Source organism: Rana temporaria, chromosome 8 (genome assembly GCF_905171775.1).
Source record: "Rana temporaria chromosome 8, aRanTem1.1, whole genome shotgun sequence".
Lineage (NCBI taxonomy): Eukaryota > Metazoa > Chordata > Amphibia > Anura > Ranidae > Rana > Rana temporaria.
In genome coordinates, this window is record NC_053496.1 from 86,919,004 (window position 1) to 86,940,242 (window position 21,239).

The 21,239-nt window shown below is 43.5% G+C and overlaps 1 protein-coding gene across 3 annotated transcripts in view; it reads left to right on the forward strand.

Annotated features, from left to right (window-relative positions):
- Positions 1-21,239, forward strand: part of LOC120947131 (solute carrier family 22 member 15-like) — a 447,489-nt gene that overhangs the window by 195,591 nt on the left and 230,659 nt on the right. For all 3 annotated transcript variants that reach the window (XM_040362147.1, XM_040362150.1, XM_040362149.1), the window contains one exon: positions 8,120-8,228. In XM_040362147.1, the coding sequence (XP_040218081.1) occupies positions 8,120-8,228 (109 nt within the window). The remainder of the gene's footprint in view (positions 1-8,119; positions 8,229-21,239) is intronic.

A 21,239-nucleotide genomic window follows, 5' to 3' on the forward strand; every position in this document is an offset into this window, starting at 1 on the left:
TGTTGAGCACTCTATTTTTTCCTCCTAGCAGTCACCTTTTTATCGATCTTCTCTTCCTGAAGTTCCATGATCAACTGCAAATTCTCTTTCCCTTCCATTGCCTGCTGTCTGCAGCTTCTGCTCTGCCTCCTTTATATCCCTCTAGTTCTCAATCAATTGCCCTTTTGCCCCCCTCAGCCTCTGATCAGCTGCCATTCTGCCTTCCCTATTTTGCTGCAGTGTCCACACTCAGTTCTTGCTTTGCCTCTATTCCCTATAGTCCATAATAATTTTGCCATCTTCTGCTCAACCGCGTTTGCTCCCCACTCCCCCTCAACACATACCCACCATGGTCAATAGGATGGCATACCTGACCAAATATGTCTCCAGGAGACATATTTGACATGTTAGTTGTACTTGGAGGCTAATAAAATATGTAGTCTAAACTAACGTGTGTGTGTATACAAGAATATGTGTCTGTATGCATATATTCCAAAATATAAAAGGCTCCAACCCCATATAAATGCATGTGACCGCTGCCCCTTTAAGTATGAATCACAATAATAGGCGTTAATTAAACTAACTGCATCCTAAAATTGTTGCCATGTGCGTTGTAAAAAAGATAACACCCACTGTGATAATCACTATTGTGCAACACCAAAAACAAACAAAAAATGCACAAAAAAACGCACAAAAAAGGTGCACAGAAAATTCCACAAAGATGCTGTGAAAAAAACATTTTCGTTCATACCAGTGTTATATCAGTGCAAATACATTCAAAAGTTGAAATATTGTGATTTTCACAATTGTGCAATACCAAAAACAAAAAACGTACAAATAAAATGCACAAAAAAATCTGCTCAAATATTTCACAAAGATGCTGTGAAAAAGATTCCAAATATTAATACCAGTGTTCTATCAGTGATAGTTTGGTTCATATACATATCAAAAATAAAAACGTGCTGTTAAAATATGCAGGGTGAAGTCCTTATTCAACTGTGACCATTTCCAAATCCTTGCACGTTAATTAAATGATTCCAATCCACCGTGCATCTTTATAGGATTCCAAGAGAAAACGCACTCCACCACCAATAATGCAAATACTCACTCGCCAGAGCCCAAAGGCCCGCTGGACCACAAAGCGTGCGTAATCTCCTTTCCAGCTCACAGACGCTTCTTCCCCTCAGCAGGATATACACCAATCACCCAAAAAGAAGATAAACGGTGTGTGTGTGTGTGTGTGTGTGTGTGTGTATATGTGTATATATATATATATATATATATATATATATATATATATATATATATATATATACACACACACACACCAGACACTTTATTGGGTACACGTGTTCAATTACTTGGTAGCAGAAGTTGCCAATCACATGGCAGCAAGTCCGTGCATTTAGGCATCTAGATGTGGTGAAGATGACTTGCTGAAGTTTAAACAGAGCATCAGAATGGGGAAGAAAAGGGAATTTATGTGACTACAATGTGGCACGGTTTGTGCCAGACAGGCTGGTCTGAATATTTAAAAAACTTCCGAACTACTAAGATTTTTATGCACAACCATCTCTAGGATTTACGAAGGATGGTCCAAAAAAGAGAAAATATACACTGAGCGGCAGCTGTATTGACGAAAATGCCTTATTAATGTCAGGAGAATGGGCAGACTGGTTTGAGATGATAGAAAGGCAACAGTAGCTCAAAAAAAAACTTTTTACAAGCAAGGTGTGCAGAATACCATCTCCGAATGCACAACACATCGAACTTTGGAGCAGATGGGCTGCAGCAGCAGAAGACCACACGAGTGCCACTCCTGTCAGCTAAGAATTGGAAACCGAGGCTACACTTCACACATGCTCACCAAAATAGGACAATAGAAGATTGGAAAAACATTGCCTGGTCTGATGAGTCTCAATTTCAGCTTCGACATTCAGATGGTAGGGTCAGAATTTGACATAAGCAACATGAAAGCATGGATCCATCCTGCCTTGTATCAACGGTTCAGACTGGTGTTGGTAGTGGTATAATGGTATGGGGGGATATTTTATTGGCACACTTTGGGCCCCTTAGTATGCACCATGTCACAAAGCTCAAATCATTTCAAGCTGGTTTCTTGAACATGACAATGAGTTCACTCTACTCCAATGGCCTCTACAGTAACCAGATCTCAATCCAATAGAGCACCTTTAGAATGTGAAATGGGAGATTCACATCATGGATCAATCTGCAGAAACTGCGTGATGCTATCATGTCAATATGAAAATCTCTGAGGAATGTTTCCAACACCTTGCTGAATCTATGCCACGAAGAATGAAGGCAGTTCTGAAGGCAAATGGGGGACAAACCCGGTACTAGCAAAGTATACCCAATAAAGTGTCCGGTGTAGGTTTGTCTGAAAAAAAAAAAAAAAAAAAAAAAAAGTATATATAAAAATATAAACATACAGTGTATATTAATGTAATTCTCTATGCCAGGTCTACGTATTTATGCTATTCAAGGCCTATATGCCAGTCTTTGCTGTCTCCTCTCCTTACAATCCCACTGTCCCCACCTTCTTTGCGCCAGTATGATCTCTTCTTCTCCTCCTCCTCCTCCTCCTTTGCACACGATGAAGCACAAGCCAAGACAATACGTATGTTATGGTAACAACAAAAATAACCTGATATTTGGAAGTTTGTTTCGTAAAATTCGATATTTTTTTTGCGTTTTTTTTTATGATTGTTGCTTTTATTAGAGTATCTGTCCAGGCAGCGATTTTAGCAAGTGAGGCAACCAATCTATACATTGCTTTAGCTTGAGGTTGTTTTACTGTTCCTAGGGGGTGATGACCACCATTTCCTTCTGCTTTAACATTGGTCCCATAGAGATTTTACAGCTTGCCTATGGAGAAAGAGAAAAGTGACTACTGCAATGTGTGACACAGTCACCTGTCAAGCGAGTTGTTAGGAGCATTGTGGCAGGACCTGGCAGCCCTGTGTGCGAGCACTGGCAGATGTGTCATTGCCTGTAAACAATGTTAAGCCATCTGGCCAGTTGGAGAATGACTGTGATACAATAAACGCATCACTGTCTTTGAAGGAATCTCCACACGTTCTAACCTATCCTCAATCATAATAAGTCATATTTAAATCAGAATGTTTGGTAAATCTGGGCCATTTTGATAGATCTGACTTTGCAAATCTGCTGTTTTGATATATACCATATTATCAAAAGTATTGCGACACCTGACTTTACACGCACATGAACTTTAATGGCATCCCAGTCTTAGTCAGTAGGGTTCAATATTGAGCTGGGCCACACTTTGCAGCCATAACAACTTCAACTCTTCTAAAGGCTGTCCACAAGGTTTAGGAGTGTATCTATTGGAATGTTTGACCATTCTTCCAGAAGCGCATTTGTGAGGTCAGGCACTGAGGTTGGCTGAGAAGGCCTGGCTTGCAGTCTCCACTTTAATTCATCCCAATTGTGTCCTATCAGGTTGAGGTCAGGACCTCCACCCCGAAATCACTCATCTACACTATATTGCAAAAGTATTGGGCCACCCCTCCAAATCATTTGGTGGAGGGGGGATTATGGTGTGGGGTTGTTTTTTTAGTGGTTGGGTTTGGCCTGTTGGTTCCAGTGAAGGGAACGCTAAAGGTGTCAGCATACCAAGACATTTTGAACAATTTCATGCTTCCAACTTTGTGGGAACAGTTGAGGATGACCCCTTTCCTGTTTCAGTATGACTGCGCAGCAGTGCACAAACCAAGGTCCATAAAGACATGAATGAGCGAGTTTGGGGTGATTGACTGGCCTGCACAGAGTCCTGACCTTAACCCGATAGAGTGGAGACCGCGAGCCAGGCCTTCTTGTTCAACATCAGTGCCTGACCTCACAAATGCGCTTCTGGAAGAATGGTCAAACATTCCAATATACACACACACCTAAACCTTGCAGACAGCCTTCCCAGAAAAGTTGAAGCTGTTCTAGCAAAGGGTGGGCTAACTCAATTTTGAACCCTACAGACTAAGACTGGATTGCCATTAAAGTTCATGTGCGTGTAAAGGCAGGCGTTACAATACTTTTTACAATAAAGTGTATATTACAAAATTTTCATTGCATGTCAATGCAGCTTTGAAGCCTTTTGGTGTTGTAATTTTGATGTACTTCTTATTGTCCTGTTTTGTGGGGAAATCCATAAATGAAACTCTTGGATCAGATCGGCCCCCTTAAGGTTTACCTGATATGAGAGGCATGAATCATTAAATCAGACAGGAGTCATGTACTTCCAGAAAGGTAATGAAAATCATATCAAAGGTAATGCATTATTCAAGGAAACAAAGTTGAAAGAAAAGGGAACTTGCTAGCTTGTTAAAGACCATTGAACCTAAGCCATAGTGATCCGCTGTATAGTGAATTATGACAGCTGTGCTGAAGACATGTTCCAAGCTGCTGTCTTGCATTCTCTTCTTTTTTTAGAGCATGTCTGACTTAATATTTATGATTCTGCACAAGGTTCAGTAAAAATTGCTTCAAGATGTTTTACAATTACCTGCACACAAATAATTTCTAGACTATTTGGTTTCTACTAGTTACTGTTGCCATGGCAAAATATGAGAAAGAAGAAGATAATTTACCATTAATTTGTATCTCCTAATTACCTCTTTTTTCTTGTAGCAGTCTTGGTTTTGTGACCTTTTTATATTAGCCAATATGTTTATAATGGTAGATAAGTGGATTAGTCTGTCCCAGCATCACACAATGGTCAAGATGATCTTGGAGGACAAATAATAATCTTGACATTTTGTCTGTTTTTTTAATGGCTTGGCATGCTTTTACACAAAGTTTTAAATTGGTGCTGTCACTTTTATAAGCAGGGATTATATAACTTCAAATGCACACAGCACTGTCTCATTTATTTCCATTGAAAAAATCTTACCTTGTCTATTTTTGTCCAGGTAATTCTCTTTTCTAAAATGGCTGATTTTAATGCTTAAATATGCAGGCAAAACAGTATAAATTGTAAATGATAACTTTAGTTTATGCTTTGACTGGATAACTGTTATCTATGAAATGTGCAGTAATCAATTTATGTATGAGAATAAAAAAGCAGACATGGATTAGAATTCTACTGGATAAACAATTACTTTTCCAAAATGATTTTCATTTACTGGGCAATTAGCACTGTTAGGATACTGGAGCACCTGGTGGACACTTAATAGAGGATTTCTGGCTCTTAACTTTTTGGAGCTGATATCTAGATTTTGGGAAAATGTGTCTATGCCTTAAAACTCATTTTCTTTTCCTTGATCCATCTATTTAAAATCTATATATAAAAAAAGTAGATTTTACTTAATTAAAAGAACAAGGTTACTTTTAAGTACATAAATGTAGAAAACCCTCCATACCGTATATACTCGAGTATAAGCTGACCCGAATATAAGCCAAGGCACCTAATTTTACCACAAAAAAGGGAAAACTTATTGACTCGAGTATAAGCCTAGGGTGTCCATCTGCATGCCTCACTGTGTCCATCTGCATGCCTCACTGTGTCAATGTGCATGCCTCACTGTGTCCATGCCTCACTGTGTCCATGCCTCACTGTGTCCATGACTAGACTGATGTTTAACATGGGAGTCTATGGAAGGGGTGCCCGGCTTTGAAAAATCGTTGCTCCCTAGCCATAGGTCCCCCAGACAACCTGTGCACTCTTGTAGAGGAGAAATGGGGCTACATGTGTGCCAAATTCCTGGGTTCAGAGGACCTACGCCTGGCCGGTACCGGGTCCCCAAACTCACTGGAGAAATTACAGTTTACCATGGGAGTCTATGGAAGGGGTGCCCGGATTTGAAAAATCGGTGCTCCCCGGGACGTAGGTCCCCCGTACAACAAACTTTGCACACTTGTAGAGGATCCCCAAATTCCGGGAGATCAGGCTGAAAAACTCGGCTTATACTCGAGTATATACGGTATGTCTATGAACAGGAATTTATGAAGACTAATCCACTTCTTCCATTACTGTAATATAAACGGAAACAAATTTATTAGCATATACTTTTTAACAATAAAATACCTAAAATCCTAATAAACTCCCCTACCACACATATTCCACCATTTTTATAGAAAAAAAATGCCCAGTTACAAACGAGATTGTCAATTGTTATGTAATGGGAGGCTTCTTTAGATTGTGCTGTGCCATCCAATGTAGTCATTAGCACATAATTAATCTCTCTTATTTTCAAAATGCTCATAGCCTGGCTGTTATGCTGATACAAAAATAAGGCTGTAAGAAAGAAAAAAAAAGAAGTCGAAGGCAGAAAAGAGCAAAGGAATAGGGAAGATAAAATGGCCCCAGGTAGTCTCGATAGCTAAAAAGTTGAATTGTAAACAGGTGGTGATTGCATCTAAAAGGATGTGCTTATTTGATCTATGGGCGGGCTCAGAGGAAGAAGACCCAGGAGCACTCTACTGTTGAAGGAAAAACATAGACCCACTGCCGTTTTCTGTTTTTTGATTTTTGGTTGCATAGTGTTCAGATATTTCATTATTACCCTAATTAGAAGGATTTCAAGAAAGTATCTCATTCTGTAGGTTGAAGATTTACATGATTATGCATTGGTTTTAAAATGTGTAAGTTAGATTGAATTGTAAGACCATTGACTTATACTCTTTCCGTATATCCAAAATGATACAATGTACACTATATTTCCATTTTTAATAAAAGTTAATTGAACCAGAAACAAAAAGAAAAACATGTAAAAGCCAGATTGGAACTTGTTAAAATATATATTGACAAGCCACAATGCTTCCAGGAGAATGTCCTTTTAACCTCCCTGGCGGTATGATTATGTTGGATTTTAGGTGCTGAAAGCGGTACAATTATTTTGCATGGAAATTTGGCGTTTTATATTGTAGGCCTGCAATTCTTAGGAATAACTCACTTAAATCTGTCCAAACAAGAGTCTAGTAGACATCCCAGATATGATAAAGTTTGAAACACAAAATCATAAATTATAATCTAATAACTATAAATAATTATAACAAATAATATAATAAAAAATAATCAATAATGTAATCAAATCAAAAACACAGAAATTTGCTCAGTTGCAGAATTGTCGCTGTCATTACTTTTAGTGTCGCTCAATTCTGCAAGTGATTCTAAATGATTATCGCCGTTTTCTAGCTGGTCTAAAACCGCTTTTGACATAAACAGACACTTTTTGGTTGCTTTGGACTATCTCCAGTTTCCAAGAAGAAAAAAGTCTTTATTATATAAAAGCGCATGCAGGGCACTGGACAGACAACTAGTGACAAAGGGTGTGTGAATCGAGAGGAGGAGCTCGCTAACACAGCGGTAAGACATTGCAGGATCCAGGGGACAAGGTAAGTAACTTTGCCTGGATCCTTCAATGCGATACCGGTTATGGTACTGGAATTCCACCCCGAGCCAGACTTGGGAATACCGCCAGGAAGGTTAACAAAGGAGGCAAAACTGGAGCTTTTTGGAAAGACAAATGCTTAGTCTGTTTTTTATTCTTTAAAATATTCTGTTGAATTAAAATCAAAGTAATTTTTTTTATTACATATGAAATAAACAACAATGGATACCAATTACTTTTGTCAGTTTCAGTTTATTTCAGAGAAATGTTTAGGTACTTTTTTTTTGTAAAAGGGTAGCAATAATTTTGGGCGTGGCTATACCATTCAGAAATTAGTTTGTGCTTCAGGAGAGAAAAAGCAAAAAAAAAAAGGGGGGGGAATAGTCTTTTATACACAGTCTGATTAAAATTAGGTATATTTCTCTACCGCACACTTACAACACTGTTGCTATGACAATGCTATCCGATATATCAATAATTTCCCTTTAGAATTAATTAAAGTATTCTGATATCTAGTGTGCATTGCTGATTTCAGTGGGGATAGGTAGAACATTTTTAAATTAGAAACCAAAACCAAAAAATCTCATTCATTAATCTGAGCCTGTTCATTTTTTTTTGTGGGGGGGGGGGGGGGGTAATATTAAATTGTTAAATGATACATTTTACATCATAATGCATACAGCAAATTCGTATTGTCACATTCACCACGTACACACCTTGCTGTTCTGACAGATTTTATTTATAAATTCTTTATTTATTTTTTATTCTTTTAGGTTTGTTTCTTAATCCAGCCATCCTTGCCTTACTTGGGAAGCTTTCTGTCAGTGCTGCCTTTAATGTTGTTTACATCTACACTTCTGAACTCTATCCTACAGTAGTAAGGTAATTCTCACTTGTTTGGTATAAACTGGGGCGTGGTTGGGCACATTTGGCTATTTTTGTGCAGCTTGAATACTGGGTTATATTATACGTTTTCATTTAAAAATGTTGAAATGTTGGCAGGAGTTGAGTGCTCATGGCCATAGAACAACTCTTAAGTGGAACTGTAGCCAGGCTATAGATATTCAAATATTTACATATTCTTCAACAGCAACAAGCAGAATATGAGCTTTGAAACAAGCCCTTACTGGCCTCTGGGGCTGCAGGGGCACTGTTTAAGTGAAGATGAACTTGCCTTCTCTCCAGCACTGCAATGTCTCTGAGCTTCCCGCTGACTTCTGACATCTTCAGCCCAATGGCTTCTGGAAGCTCTTGCACATGTGCGGGAGTTCAATCATCTCCCTATTGCCGAAATTCTACATTGAGCTGCGCAGTGTGGACAGGCAGATAAGCAACTTTAATACAGAAGAAATATGGTATGTCTTTTCTGCATTAAAAATCCTATCTGTCCACCTTTTTTTGTACTACAATTCCACTCCAGTTAATTTATCCACAAATTTACAGCTATACAATGAAGGGGGGGGGGGCTAGCTGTGGTCTTAACTCCTAGCAGGGGTTTGGCGGCCTTCTATCCCTTATTACATTTTACTGTAAACACAAAGGGCTCTGAGGGTGGAGGCAAGATGAGCTGAGTTTCTGAGAGCGGACTTGAATGACTTCAGTGCTTTTTCTGTAAACTTTGAGTGTTATTTTCTCAGCAGTACATGCAACTACAGAGGTCACTGAGGGCTTGTTTCACAGCTTCTTTACTGCTTGTTAAGAATCTATAAATGTTTTTTTTTTTTTTTTTTTTCAAATAACAGTTTTTATTAATCGCAAGTTGACACTGTGATACAGAGACTTCAGCATAACAGCAGCATAGCCAGTGTATATCAAAGAACAGTAAATCACAAAGCAGACAGCAGGGGGAGCTTGCTGACTCCACATAGAAACTACTGAGCCTAAAATAAAGTCTGCCGAAAACCACATCAAAATTCACAGAGAGAAAAAATAAAACAAAAAGAAAGAGAGAAAAGAAGGGGCAAAAGAGAAAATATAATAAAATAAGAAAATAAAATAAACAGAAGATAAAAGAAAAATAGGGGGGATGAGGTAGGGGGGCTCGGCCCTTAGCTCAGGGCTGGTCCTCTCGCCGGTGCCACTGTCATGCATTTCGAATCTATCCTGCAATCTGGCTGTAATTTTTTCCATCAGCTCTATGTCTTTTATCCTTGTATACAGATCCACCTGGGAAGGAGGGGATTGTCGCTTCCAATGGAGAGCAACCAGGCGTCTTGCAGCCGTCAAAACATGTCTAAGCAATTTTTTGGAACACTTGGGAATTTGTAGGGGTGAAACCCCTAGTAAAAATAATTTTGGGGTCCTGGGAACTGGTACTCCCAAGAGACGGGACAACAACAGCTGTGTTTCCGTCCAAAATGGCACTATCTTGGGGCAGGTCCAGTAGATATGGTACAGGGTCCCCTTGGCTCTCTGACAGCGCCAACACCTATCTGAGCAGAAGGGATAGATAGTGTGGAGTACATCTGGTGTCGGGTACCAAAAATAGAGAATTTTGTAGGCGTTCTCCTTGTATAGTGTGCAGAAAGAGCTTTTTGCTGCCTGAGACCAGATCGTCTGCCATGTCGCCTCTGGGATCTCCTCCCTAGCACCTTTTCCTAGCGGAGCATATACGCATGCTTACCACAAGTGGGGATGGAGTAAGAGTTTAGCAGCTCATATATGTCTGATATCAGACCTCGGAGTGCATGTCCCTCTAATACCAGCTTTTCGGAATTTGGAGATTGTGGATTGTGCGTAGTGTCGTTTTTGCAAGTACCCAAAAAACACCTGGCGAGGCAGATCAAATTTCTTTTGGAGGTCAGAGAATGATAGCATTTTGCGTGATATAGGGTCCACCAGGTGGCCAAAGTGGAACAGGTCTCGTGTTGCCCAAAGTGAAGACATCTGATGAGTAAGACCAGCAGGCATCCTGGAGTTATACAGGAAGGAGGTCAAAAGAGACCTTTCCAAGCTCAGGCTATGTGCCCAAGACAATCTGCGCCAGAGCAACCTAAGGTGAGGCATAGGTCCTAGAAGCCGGCCCATATAAATGTTTTAATGTTCATAGCCTGGCAATCTTTGCATGCTAAGGGCAGTTCTATGCCATTTTGGAGATTTTGGAAGTGATAAGTTCATGATGTATAATTATAACCTTTAAGGTCCTTTCACACATATGGACCTTTCATTTCATCAGTTCAGCACATCCGTTTTTCATCAGTTTTTTTTTTACATTCACTACCAATGAAAAAACGGATGAAACACTGACAACTTGTCAGTTAACATCCGTTTTTCGTCTGATCGTTTTTTTAACAGATGAAAAATAGAGCTTTCATCCGCTCAAAAAAACAGTTGTTGATGGAAACGGATCAAAATAGACGATCATCCATTGTCATCCGTTATTCCATAGGAATGCGTTGATGTCCATTTTCCATCCATCAACGGATGGATGAAAAACAGACAAATAATCCGTATGTGTTAAAGGCCCCTAAGGCCCCTTTCACACATGCAAGACCGTTCAGGTCCGCCTGTCAGTTTTTTAGGCGGACCTGAACAGACACTCCATACAGTTCTATAGAACGACAGATGTCAATGGTGACATGTCCGCTGACTTCCAATCCACTCCGCTAAATTCAGACAGATGGAAACCCTATTTTCCATCTGTCTGGTGGATCGGATAAAAATGGACATCCGATCCCCCATAACGGAGATTTGACAGGTCAGTCTCTCCACAGTGAGCAGAGATACGGACCTGTCATCCGCCGACTCAGTGGGGATCAACGCCGAGCAAACGAAGTCTGTGAAAAATGGACACTATGGGCCTGATTTACTAAGCTATGTGCGCTGCGCTGGTTCATGCATTAATTAGTACTCCGGGTGGAGGCTTAATCAGGCGCATGAACCAGCGTAGCAGCCGGCGCATTGAAACTAATATGTAAAGCCGCGCCGAACTCCCTATAGAAGTCTATGGGAGAAATCAAAAGTGTTCATTTTAAAGGCTAATCTGCAAGTTTTGTCCTAAAAAGTGTTTGGGGACCTCAGTTCTGCCCCAGGGAACATGTATCAATGCTTTTTTTATTTTTTAAAACGGCCGTTTTTTCGGGAGCAGTGAAATTAATAATTCTTAAAGTGAAACAATAAAAGTGAAATATTCCTTTAAATTTCGTACCTAGGGGGGGTGTAATGTCAGCATGTGAAATAGCGCATTTTTCCCGCACTTAGAACTCCCCCTGCACAAAGTGACATTCTGAAGGAAAAAAGTCATTTAAAAATTCACACGCGGCTATAATGAATTGTCGGCTCTGACAATTCTAAAGGGATTCATTCATAAAACAAACAAAAAAATGTGTAGGGGTTCCCCCAAATTAAATTACCAGGCCCTTCAGGTCTGGAATGGATATTAAGGGGAACCCCGCCGTAAAAAAAAAAAAAAAAAAAGACGTGCGGTTCCCGGCAAATATCCATTCCAGACCCTTCAGGTCTGGTGTGGATTTTAAGGGGAACTCCACCCCAAATTGAAAAAAAAAATGGCGTGGAGTCACCCTAAAAATCCACACCAGACCCTTATCCGAGCACGTTGACCTGGCCGGCCGCAGAAAAGAGGGGGGGACAGAGTGCGGCCCCCCCCCTCTCCTGAACCGCACCAGGCCACATGCCCTCAACATGGGGAGGATGTCCCCATGTTGATGGGGACAAGGGTCTCATCCCCACAACCCTTGCCCGGTGGTTGTGGGGGTATGCGGGCGGGAGGTTTATCAGAATCTGGAAGACCCCTTTAACAAAGGGGACCCCCAGATCCTGACCCCCCCCCTGTGTGAAATGGTAATGGGGTACATTGTACCTCTACCATTTCACCCCAAAAAAAATGTCAAAGTGATAAAAATGACAGTAGCCGGTTTTTGACAAATCTTTTAATAAAGTCTTCTTTTCTTCTTTCCTTCGGGGTTCTTCCGCTGCTTCTTCTCGTCCACATCTTGCCCGACATCTTCTTCTATCTTCTCCGTCCGTCCTTCCGCCTTCTGGTACCGCATCTTGCCCGTTGTCTTCTCCGTCCGCCTCCTCGTCCGCATCTTGGGTCTTCTGCGGTCTTCTTCTCGGTCCGCCACCTTCTCGTCCCCTGCGTTTGAATTGTAATTGGCCGCCGTTTTCCCGCTCCTGGGACCCGCCCCCCTCTGACGCCACAAGTAAACTCCTTAGAAGGTCATGTGCGTCAGAGGGGGGCGGGGTCACATGAGTGTGACACGGCGGGAACTTCTTCTCCGGGCGGCGCGATTGAAATTGAATTCCCCCGCTGTGTGACGCTCTGCGACCCCGCCCCCCTCTGACGCACATGACCTTCTAAGGAGTTTACTTGTGGCGTCAGAGGGGGGCGGGTCCCAGGAGCGGGAAAACGGCGGCCAATTACAATTCAAACGCAGGGGACGAGAAGGTGGCGGACCGAGAAGAAGACCGCAGAAGACCCAAGATGCGGACGAGGAGGCGGACGGAGAAGACAACGGGCAAGATGCGGTACCAGAAGGCGGAAGGACGGACGGAGAAGATAGAAGAAGATGTCGGGCAAGATGTGGACGAGAAGAAGCAGCGGAAGAACCCCGAAGGAAAGAAGAAAAGAAGACTTTATTAAAAGATTTGTCAAAAACCGGCTACTGTCATTTTTATCACTTTGACATTTTTTTTGGGGTGAAATGGTAGAGGTACAATGTACCCCATTACCATTTCACATAGGGGGGGGGCCAGGATCTGGGGGTCCCCTTTGTTAAAGGGGTCTTCCAGATTCTGATAAGCCTCCCGCCCGCATACCCCCACAACCACCGGGCAAGGGTTGTGGGGATGAGACCCTTGTCCCCATCAACATGGGGACATCCTCCCCATGTTGAGGGCATGTGGCCTGGTGCGGTTCAGGAGAGGGGGGGGGCCGCACTCTGTCCCCCCCTCTTTTCTGCGGCCGGCCAGGTCAACGTGCTCGGATAAGGGTCTGGTGTGGATTTTTAGGGGGACTCCACGCCATTTTTTTTTTCAATTTGGGGTGGAGTTCCCCTTAAAATCCACACCAGACCTGAAGGGTCTGGAATGGATATTTGCCGGGAACCGCACGTCTTTTTTTTTGGGGGTTTTTACGGCGGGGTTCCCCTTAATATCCATTCCAGACCTGAAGGGCCTGGTAATTTAATTTGGAGGGACCCCCTTTTTTTTTTTTTTTTTAATGAGCAATGACTCTATTCTTTATAGCCATGAGTACTTTAACCACTTGCCCACCGGGTTAATTCTGGCACTTCTCTCCTTCATGTGAAAATCACAATTTTTTGGCTAGAAAATTAATCAGAACCCCCAAACATTATATATTTTTTTTTAGCAGACATCCTAGGGAATAAAATGGCAGTCATTGCAATACTTTTTGTCACACCGTATTTGCGCAGCGGTCTTACAAGCGCACTTTTTTTGGATAAAAATCACTTTTTTGAATTAAAAAATAAGACAACAATACATTTTGCCCAATTTTTTTCTATATTGTGAAAGATAATGTTACGCCGAGTAAAATGATACCCAACATGTCACGCTTAAAAATTGCGCCCGCTCGTGGCATGGCGTCAAACTTTTACCCTTTAAAAAACTCGATAGGCGACGTTTAAAAAATTCTACAGGTTGCATTTTTTGAGTTGCAGAGTAGGTCTAGGGCTAGAATTATTGCTCTCACTCTAACGATCGCGGCGATACCTCACTTGTGTGGTTTGAATACTGTTTTCATATGCGGGCGCTACTCGCGTATGCGTTTGCTTCTGTGCGCGAGCTCGTCGCGACGGGGCGCTTTAAAATTTTTTTTTGGGGTTTTCTTATTTATTTTTATTTAGTTTTATAATGTTTTACACTGAAATAAAAAAATAAAAAAAAAATTATCAGTTTTCTTCCTATTACAAGGAATGTAAACATCCCTTGTAATAGGACTAGTGTGTGACAGGTCCTCTTTATGGAGAGAGGCGGGGTCAATAAGGCTGGAAAGCATGGTATTGAAAAAAAAAAAAAAGATCTCATGCTTTCAGCTGCAATCATGTTCGTTCACCACAGTGGTGTAGTGTATAGCACTTTGACCTAGCAGCAAAAGAGTCGTTGGTTCGAATCCCGCCCGTGACAGCATCTGCATGGAGTTTGCATGTTCTCCCTGTGCCTGCGTGGGTTTCCTCCCACAATATAAAAACACGCTGTAAATCGGTTCCGGTCTAAATAAGCCCTAATATGCAGTAGTATATTAAGGTTTGGTTCTGCCCTAGGCCTGACTACATATCTGCACCTCCTAATAGAAAAATGACCCACCCCTTCCTGTCAAGGTCACACCCTGTTTTTGTATAACCCCGCCCAGTAATTTTCAGGGGACCCACACACTAGTTCTGGGGGGGCACTGGATTCCCTTAACCACTTCCATACCAGGCACTTACGCACCTTCCCGCCCAAGCCAATTTTCAGCTTTCAACACTGTCGCACTTTGAATGGCAATTGCGCGGTCATACAACACTGTACCCAAACAAAATTGGCGTCCTTTTTTCCCCACAAATAGAGCTTTCTTTTGTTGTTATTTGATCACCTCTGCGTTTTTTTTTTGCGCAACAACTAAAAAAAGACTGCAAATTTTGAAACAAAAAAACCTTTTTCTTTTTTTAGGTTAATTTTTTTGTAAATAAGTTTTTCTCTTTCAATTACGGGCACTGATATGGCGGCACTGATGGGCCCCGATGAGATGGCACTGATGGACATCGATGAGGTAGTACTGACGGCACAGATGAGGTGGCATTGATTGGCGGCGCTGCTATGCGGCACTGATGGGCACTCATAGGCGGCACTGATGGGCACTCATGGGCGGCACAGATGGGCGGCACTTATGGGTGGCACTGATGGATACTTATGGGCGGCACTTATGGGTGGCACTGATGGATACTTATGGGTGGCACAGGTGGGCACTGATAGGTGGGCACTGTGCATGGATGGGCACTGTGGGGTGGCACTGATTTTCCCAGTCAGTGCCCATTTGTGGGCACTGATTGGCATCTTTTTTCTTATTTTTTAATGCTTTTTGTTTTTTTGTTCTATATTTTTTTTGTTTTTGCACACCCTGGTGGTCCAGGGTGGGCATCCCTGGTGGTCCAGTGTGGTGATCCGAGGGGGGGCTGCGCTGATAAACAATCAGCGCGAACGCCCCCTGTCAGGAGAGCCGCCGATCGGCTCTCCTATACTCGCGTCTGTAAGACGCGAGTGAGGAAGAGCCATCGATGGCTCTTCCTGTTTACATCGTGATCAGCCGTGATTGGACACGGCTGATCACGTGGTAAAGAGTCTCCGTCTCCGTGAGAGACTCTTTACCGAGATCGGAGATGCAGGGTGTCAGACTGACACCCCGCATCACCGATCGCCGCGCTGCGTGCCCCCACAGGCGCGTGCGGCATGAAATCCTGCAGGACGTCCTGTCAGGATTGTGTAACCACTTCCCGGACGTAAATCGGCCATAGGCTGGGCGGGAAGTGGTTAATTTGCATAGTTTTTCTCTCACTTCCTGTTTGGCTATGGGGCAGGAAGTGAAGGCAAATCTCCCCAATTGGACACAGATAATACAAAATAAACTGACAGGGCCTATAACCCTCCCTCACTCTATCCAAAATGAAAGAAAATAAAACTTGTTGATTATAGTTCTTGTCAGGGGCGGACTGACCATTGAGTCACTCGGGCACTGCCCGAGGGCCCCATGCCACTAGGGGGCCCCATCCGGGTTGCCAGGCTCAGTAAAACCAGGGACAGTATGTAAAAATCTGTGTTTTTTTTAGATCTGTCCCTGATATGTCCGAAAATGACATGCTTTTAATGTGAATATCCCAAGATTTTAGCTGCCCGCCTCTGCACTACCTCCTGGCGTGGTGGTCATCTGTAAGCCAGAGGGGCCCCATAATCTTCTATTGCCCGGGGGCCCCATGAGTTGTCAGTCCGCCCCTGGTTCTAGTTTAAGCACAAATTTCATAGAGTTTTATTGAGAGCCCTAAGAAAATATAACCATGCCAATAGGCCAGGATAGAGCGTTGCTAATATGTAGGAATGTGTGTGTTAGAGCACCCCACCCAATGTTAACTAAAAAATTATTAATTTGCAAATAAGTATTATCTGCTCATTTTTTTGGGGATGTCTGCACCCCTGATAGTGACAACATTTGTGAGGTGTCTTCACCCTTTCTAATTCATTCACTTCCTGTCACATAGCCAAACAGGAAGTGAGGGTAAAACCTTACTAATATATTTTCTTGTGGACACAGATCAATCTAAATAGTTTCCCATTATGTAAATTGCACTCTAGCATTTTGCTGTGTACACCCCAAATTATTAGGGATCTTGGACTTTGGGGTCCATTTACTAAAGGCAAATCCACTCCTACAAGTGCAAAGCAAGGAAGAAAGAAAACAAAACAACTTTGCTTCTACAGGATTGGATGTTAAAACCATCAGTGCTTCCTCTCTGATTTTCAGCAACTATGCTTGTACTGCAGAGTGGCTTTGCCTTTACTAAACCCCAAACTAAATAATCATTTGGGGCAGGGATCCTCAAACTACGGCCCTCCAGCTGTTGTAGAAATACACATCCCATGAGGCCTTGTAATGCACTGACATTCACAGACATGACTAGGCATGATGGGAATTGTAGTTCCTGAACAACTGGAGGGCCGTAGTTTGAAGACCCATGATTTGGGGTGTACACAGCAGTGCTGGAGTGCAATTTGCTTAATGGGGACACTAGTTAGATTGACCGGTGTCCCCAAGAAATGACACTGGTAGGGTTTTAACCTCACTTCCTGTTCAGCTGTGTGACAGGAAGTGAAGCCAATTTTAAGAAAAGGGACACAAAGCTCAACACAAAAATAAAAAAACACAAAGCAGGGGTTCTAACACTCACTTGGCTTCCCTCAAACACCCACAATTTGAATAGGATTGCCTTGCGCTAGATTTAAGCACAGTGCTGTAAATCAGCACGTCAAGCCTGTCCACCAATAGCAAACCCCCCCCCCCCCCACAGGCCATGTTTGCAGGTTTTCCTTCATCTTGCACATGTGCTTTAAAATAGTCTGGACAGCAATTCTTGATAAGAGAAATCCCCAAAACATGTCCTGTCGGGGGTACTTGAGGGCTGAGGACCACTGCAGAATAAATAAAATACTTACCAGTTTTTGTCTTTAAAGTCAGGGAGAATAAACATGGCAAACATTTCATGATTACACACCAGGAAAGAAGCTTAGACAAAAATCACACATAATTTGTTAGGCCCAAACCTAGTTCAGCTGCAGCTGTCAACATATGTAGCATGAAAAAGTAACAAAAGACAAACTTAACAATTTTAAAGTAATTTTTATTGGTCAACAAAACAAGGAAAGCAAAAAAAGACAAACAAAAATACATTTCAAAATTCTAATTAACCATAGCTTTACACATTTTTCATAAAATAAGGCCACATAGACAAATACATCAAAGTGAACATTATTTAAAAATAAACCAAAACCATTGGCAAAATAAAACAAAACCCATGCAACAAACCACATTTGTGTTTAGCAACAGCATTTCTGCCAGCCTGCCCCTTCTGAGGGCAGCTGAGGACTGATCGATCCAAGCTTTTTATAACAGTGCTAGTAATGAAGCAATTGGAATCACATGAACAAATTGCAGTCTCTAGTTTGGGTGAGCTTGTAATTGGGCACACCTGCAATTAATCCAAACCACGCTCTATGAGCATCCAATGAGTGTTTTTCACCTTTTAAAAAGAAAGGATATTTTTTTTCTAAGTGTTTGAGCATGCTCAGTTCATCACACATGTAGGAACCAAGCTGCAATGGAATGAGAGCTTTTTTGTTTTTGTTTCCCCTGATCTGATGCTTTCCAGCCTGAAGGGGAGGTGTTAAAGACAGAAGTAAACACGCACATTTAATAATCTATTTGTGTGAAAAAAAAGGTTGCCAATTTTGTTTGGGAGCCACGTCGCACGACTGCGCAATTGTCAGTTAAAGCGACGCCGCGCCGAATCACAAAAACTTGCCCGGTCATTGACCAGAAATATGGTCCGGGCTCAAGTGGTTAAAATTTAACAAAACACAAAAGTGAGCCCAATTTTTGGGGATAATGTGAAAGATGATGTTACACTGAGTAAATAGATACCTTACATGTCACGCTTTACTATTGGAAACACTCCTGCAATGGGGCCAAAATGAATTCCGTGAATATCCCCATAGGCGACCTTTTATATTTTTTTCCATGTTACCAGTTTATAGTTACAAAGAAAGTCTAGTGGTAAAAGTATTGCTCTCGCTCTAACGCACGCGTCAATACCTCACATGTGTGGTTTGAACGATGTTTATATATGTGGGCGGGACTTGCGTAAGTCCCGCCCACATATGTAAAAAATATTTTTACTTTTTGCTATAATAAATATCCCCAAAAATATATATTCAAAAAACTAAAAAACCCCTCAGTTTAGGCCGATACGTATTCTACATCTTTTTGGTTCCAAAAATTCGCAAATAGCGTTTAGTGTTTGGTTTTTGCAAAAGGTATAGCGTCTACAAATTTATTTTTTTTGTTGTTTTAACTAGTTATTGGGGCGATCAGCGATTTTTATCGGTACTGCGACATTATGGCGGACACATCGAACACTTTTTTGGAACCATTGGCATTTTTCTAGCGATCAGTGCTGTAAAAAATGCATTGCTTACTCAAAAAATGCCACTGGCAGGGAAGGGGTTAACACTAGGTGCGAGGGAGGGGTTAAATATGTTCCCTGGGTGTGTTCTAACTGTAGGGGGGGGGGGATGGGACTGACATGTGTAAATGACAGATCGCTGTTCATGAAGGGGAACTCCAGACCCCCCCAAAAAAAATAAGGTGGGTTCCCTCCAGGTGCATACCAGGCTTAGGCTTCGTCTGGAACATAAGGGGTTAAACCGGGGCCCAAAAAAATAGCGTGGGCCCCCCCCCAAGATCCAAACCAAGCCCTTATCCCAGGCACGCAGTCTGGTCAGACAGGAATGGGGGTGGGGACGAGCGAGCGCCCCCCTCCCTCCTGAGCCATACCAGACCACATGCCCTCAACATGGGGGAGTGTGTGCTGTGGGGGAGGGGGGCACTGCCCCCCCCACCCCAAAGCACTCTTGCCCCCATGTCGATAGGGACAAGAGCCTCTTCCCGACAACCCTGGCCGTTGGTTGTCGGGGTATGCGGGCGGAGAGCTTATCAGAATCTGAGAGACCCCTTTAATAAAGGGGTCCCCAGATTCCGGCCCCCCACCCTATGTGAATGAGTATGGGGTACATCGTACCTCTACCCATTCACATGGGGGAAATGTAAAGTAAAAAAAAAACACCACACAGAATAAAATATTTTATTAATCTGCTCCGGAGCCCCCCCTTTCTTCTTTAGCTCTCTTAGAAGGGGGGGTTTCTTCTCTCCCGATCTTCCGCCGGGACCCTGGGCTTCGGTGATTTCTGCCGGGGGAGGGCGCCATCCCTCGGTCCTCTCCGGAGCCTTCCGCCGGATGCCCCCACCCCATTTAAGCTCTTTTTCATTAGGGAGGGGCATCCGGACTTCGGGGTCTTCTGCCGGGGGATGGCGCCTATCCCCCGGTCTTTCCGGTGCCTTCCGCCAGGGTTCCGGTCTTCCTGGTCTTCTGCCGGGGGTGCGCCAACTCCCCGGTCTTTTCTCTTCTGTCTTCTCTGCTCCCTCTTCTGCCTGGCTCCCCCGCGGAGCCAGGGCTTTCTTCCGTCTTCTTTCTTCTCTCTTCCTTCTTCTGCCTGTCTCCTCCGGGAGCCCAGGGCTTGTCTCCGCTGTCTTCTTCCTTCTTTCCTTCTCTTCCATTGGATGTTGACACGACGAGGTTCCGCGCTGACATGCCGTGTCAGCGGCGGGCATGGACTTATATAGGGTAATGCCACCATGTGACCTCAACCCATGTGACATCACATTCCCTGGGCATGATGGGAATGTGATGTCACATGGGTTGAGGTCACATGGTGGCATTGCCCTATATAAGTCCATGCCCACTGCTCAGACGGCATTCCAGCGCCGGACCTCGTCGTGTCAACATCCAATGGAAGAGAAGGGAGAAGACAGCGGAGACAAGCCCTGTGCTCCGCGGAGGAGACAGGCAGAAGAAGGAAGGGAGAATAAAGAAGACGGAAGAAAGCCCTGGCTCCGCGGGGGAGCCAGGCAGAAGAGGGAGCAGAGAAGACAGAAGAGAAAAGACCGGGGAGTTGGCGCACCCCCGGCAGAAGACCAGGAAGACCGGAACCCTGGCGGAAGGCACCGGAAAGACCGGGGGATAGGCGCCATCCCCCGGCAGAAGACCCCGAAGTCCGGATGCCCCTCCCTAATGAAAAAGAGCTTAAATGGGGTGGGGGCATCCGGCGGAAGGCTCCGGAGAGGACCGAGGGATGGCGCCCTCCCCCGGCAGAAATCACCGAAGCCCAGGGTCCCGGCGGAAGATCGGGAGAGAAGAAACCCCCCCTTCTAAGAGAGCTAAAGAAGAAAGGGGGGGCTCCGGAGCAGATTAATAAAATATTTTATTCTGTGTGGTGTTTTTTTTTTACTTTACATTTCCCCCATGTGAATGGGTAGAGGTACGATGTACCCCATACTCATTCACATAGGGTGGGGGGCCGGCATCTGGGGGCCCCCTTATTAAAGGGAGCTCACAGATTCCGATTAGCCCCGCCCGCATACCCCGACAACCAATGGCAAGGGTTGTCGGGAAGAGGCTCTTGTCCCTATCGACATGGGGGCAAGAGTGCTGTGGGGTGGGGGGGCAGTGCCCCCCTCCCCCACAGCACACACTCCCCCATGTTGAGGGCATGCGGTCTGGTACGGCTCAGGAGGGGGGGGGCCGCTCGCTCGTCCCCTCCCCCATTCCT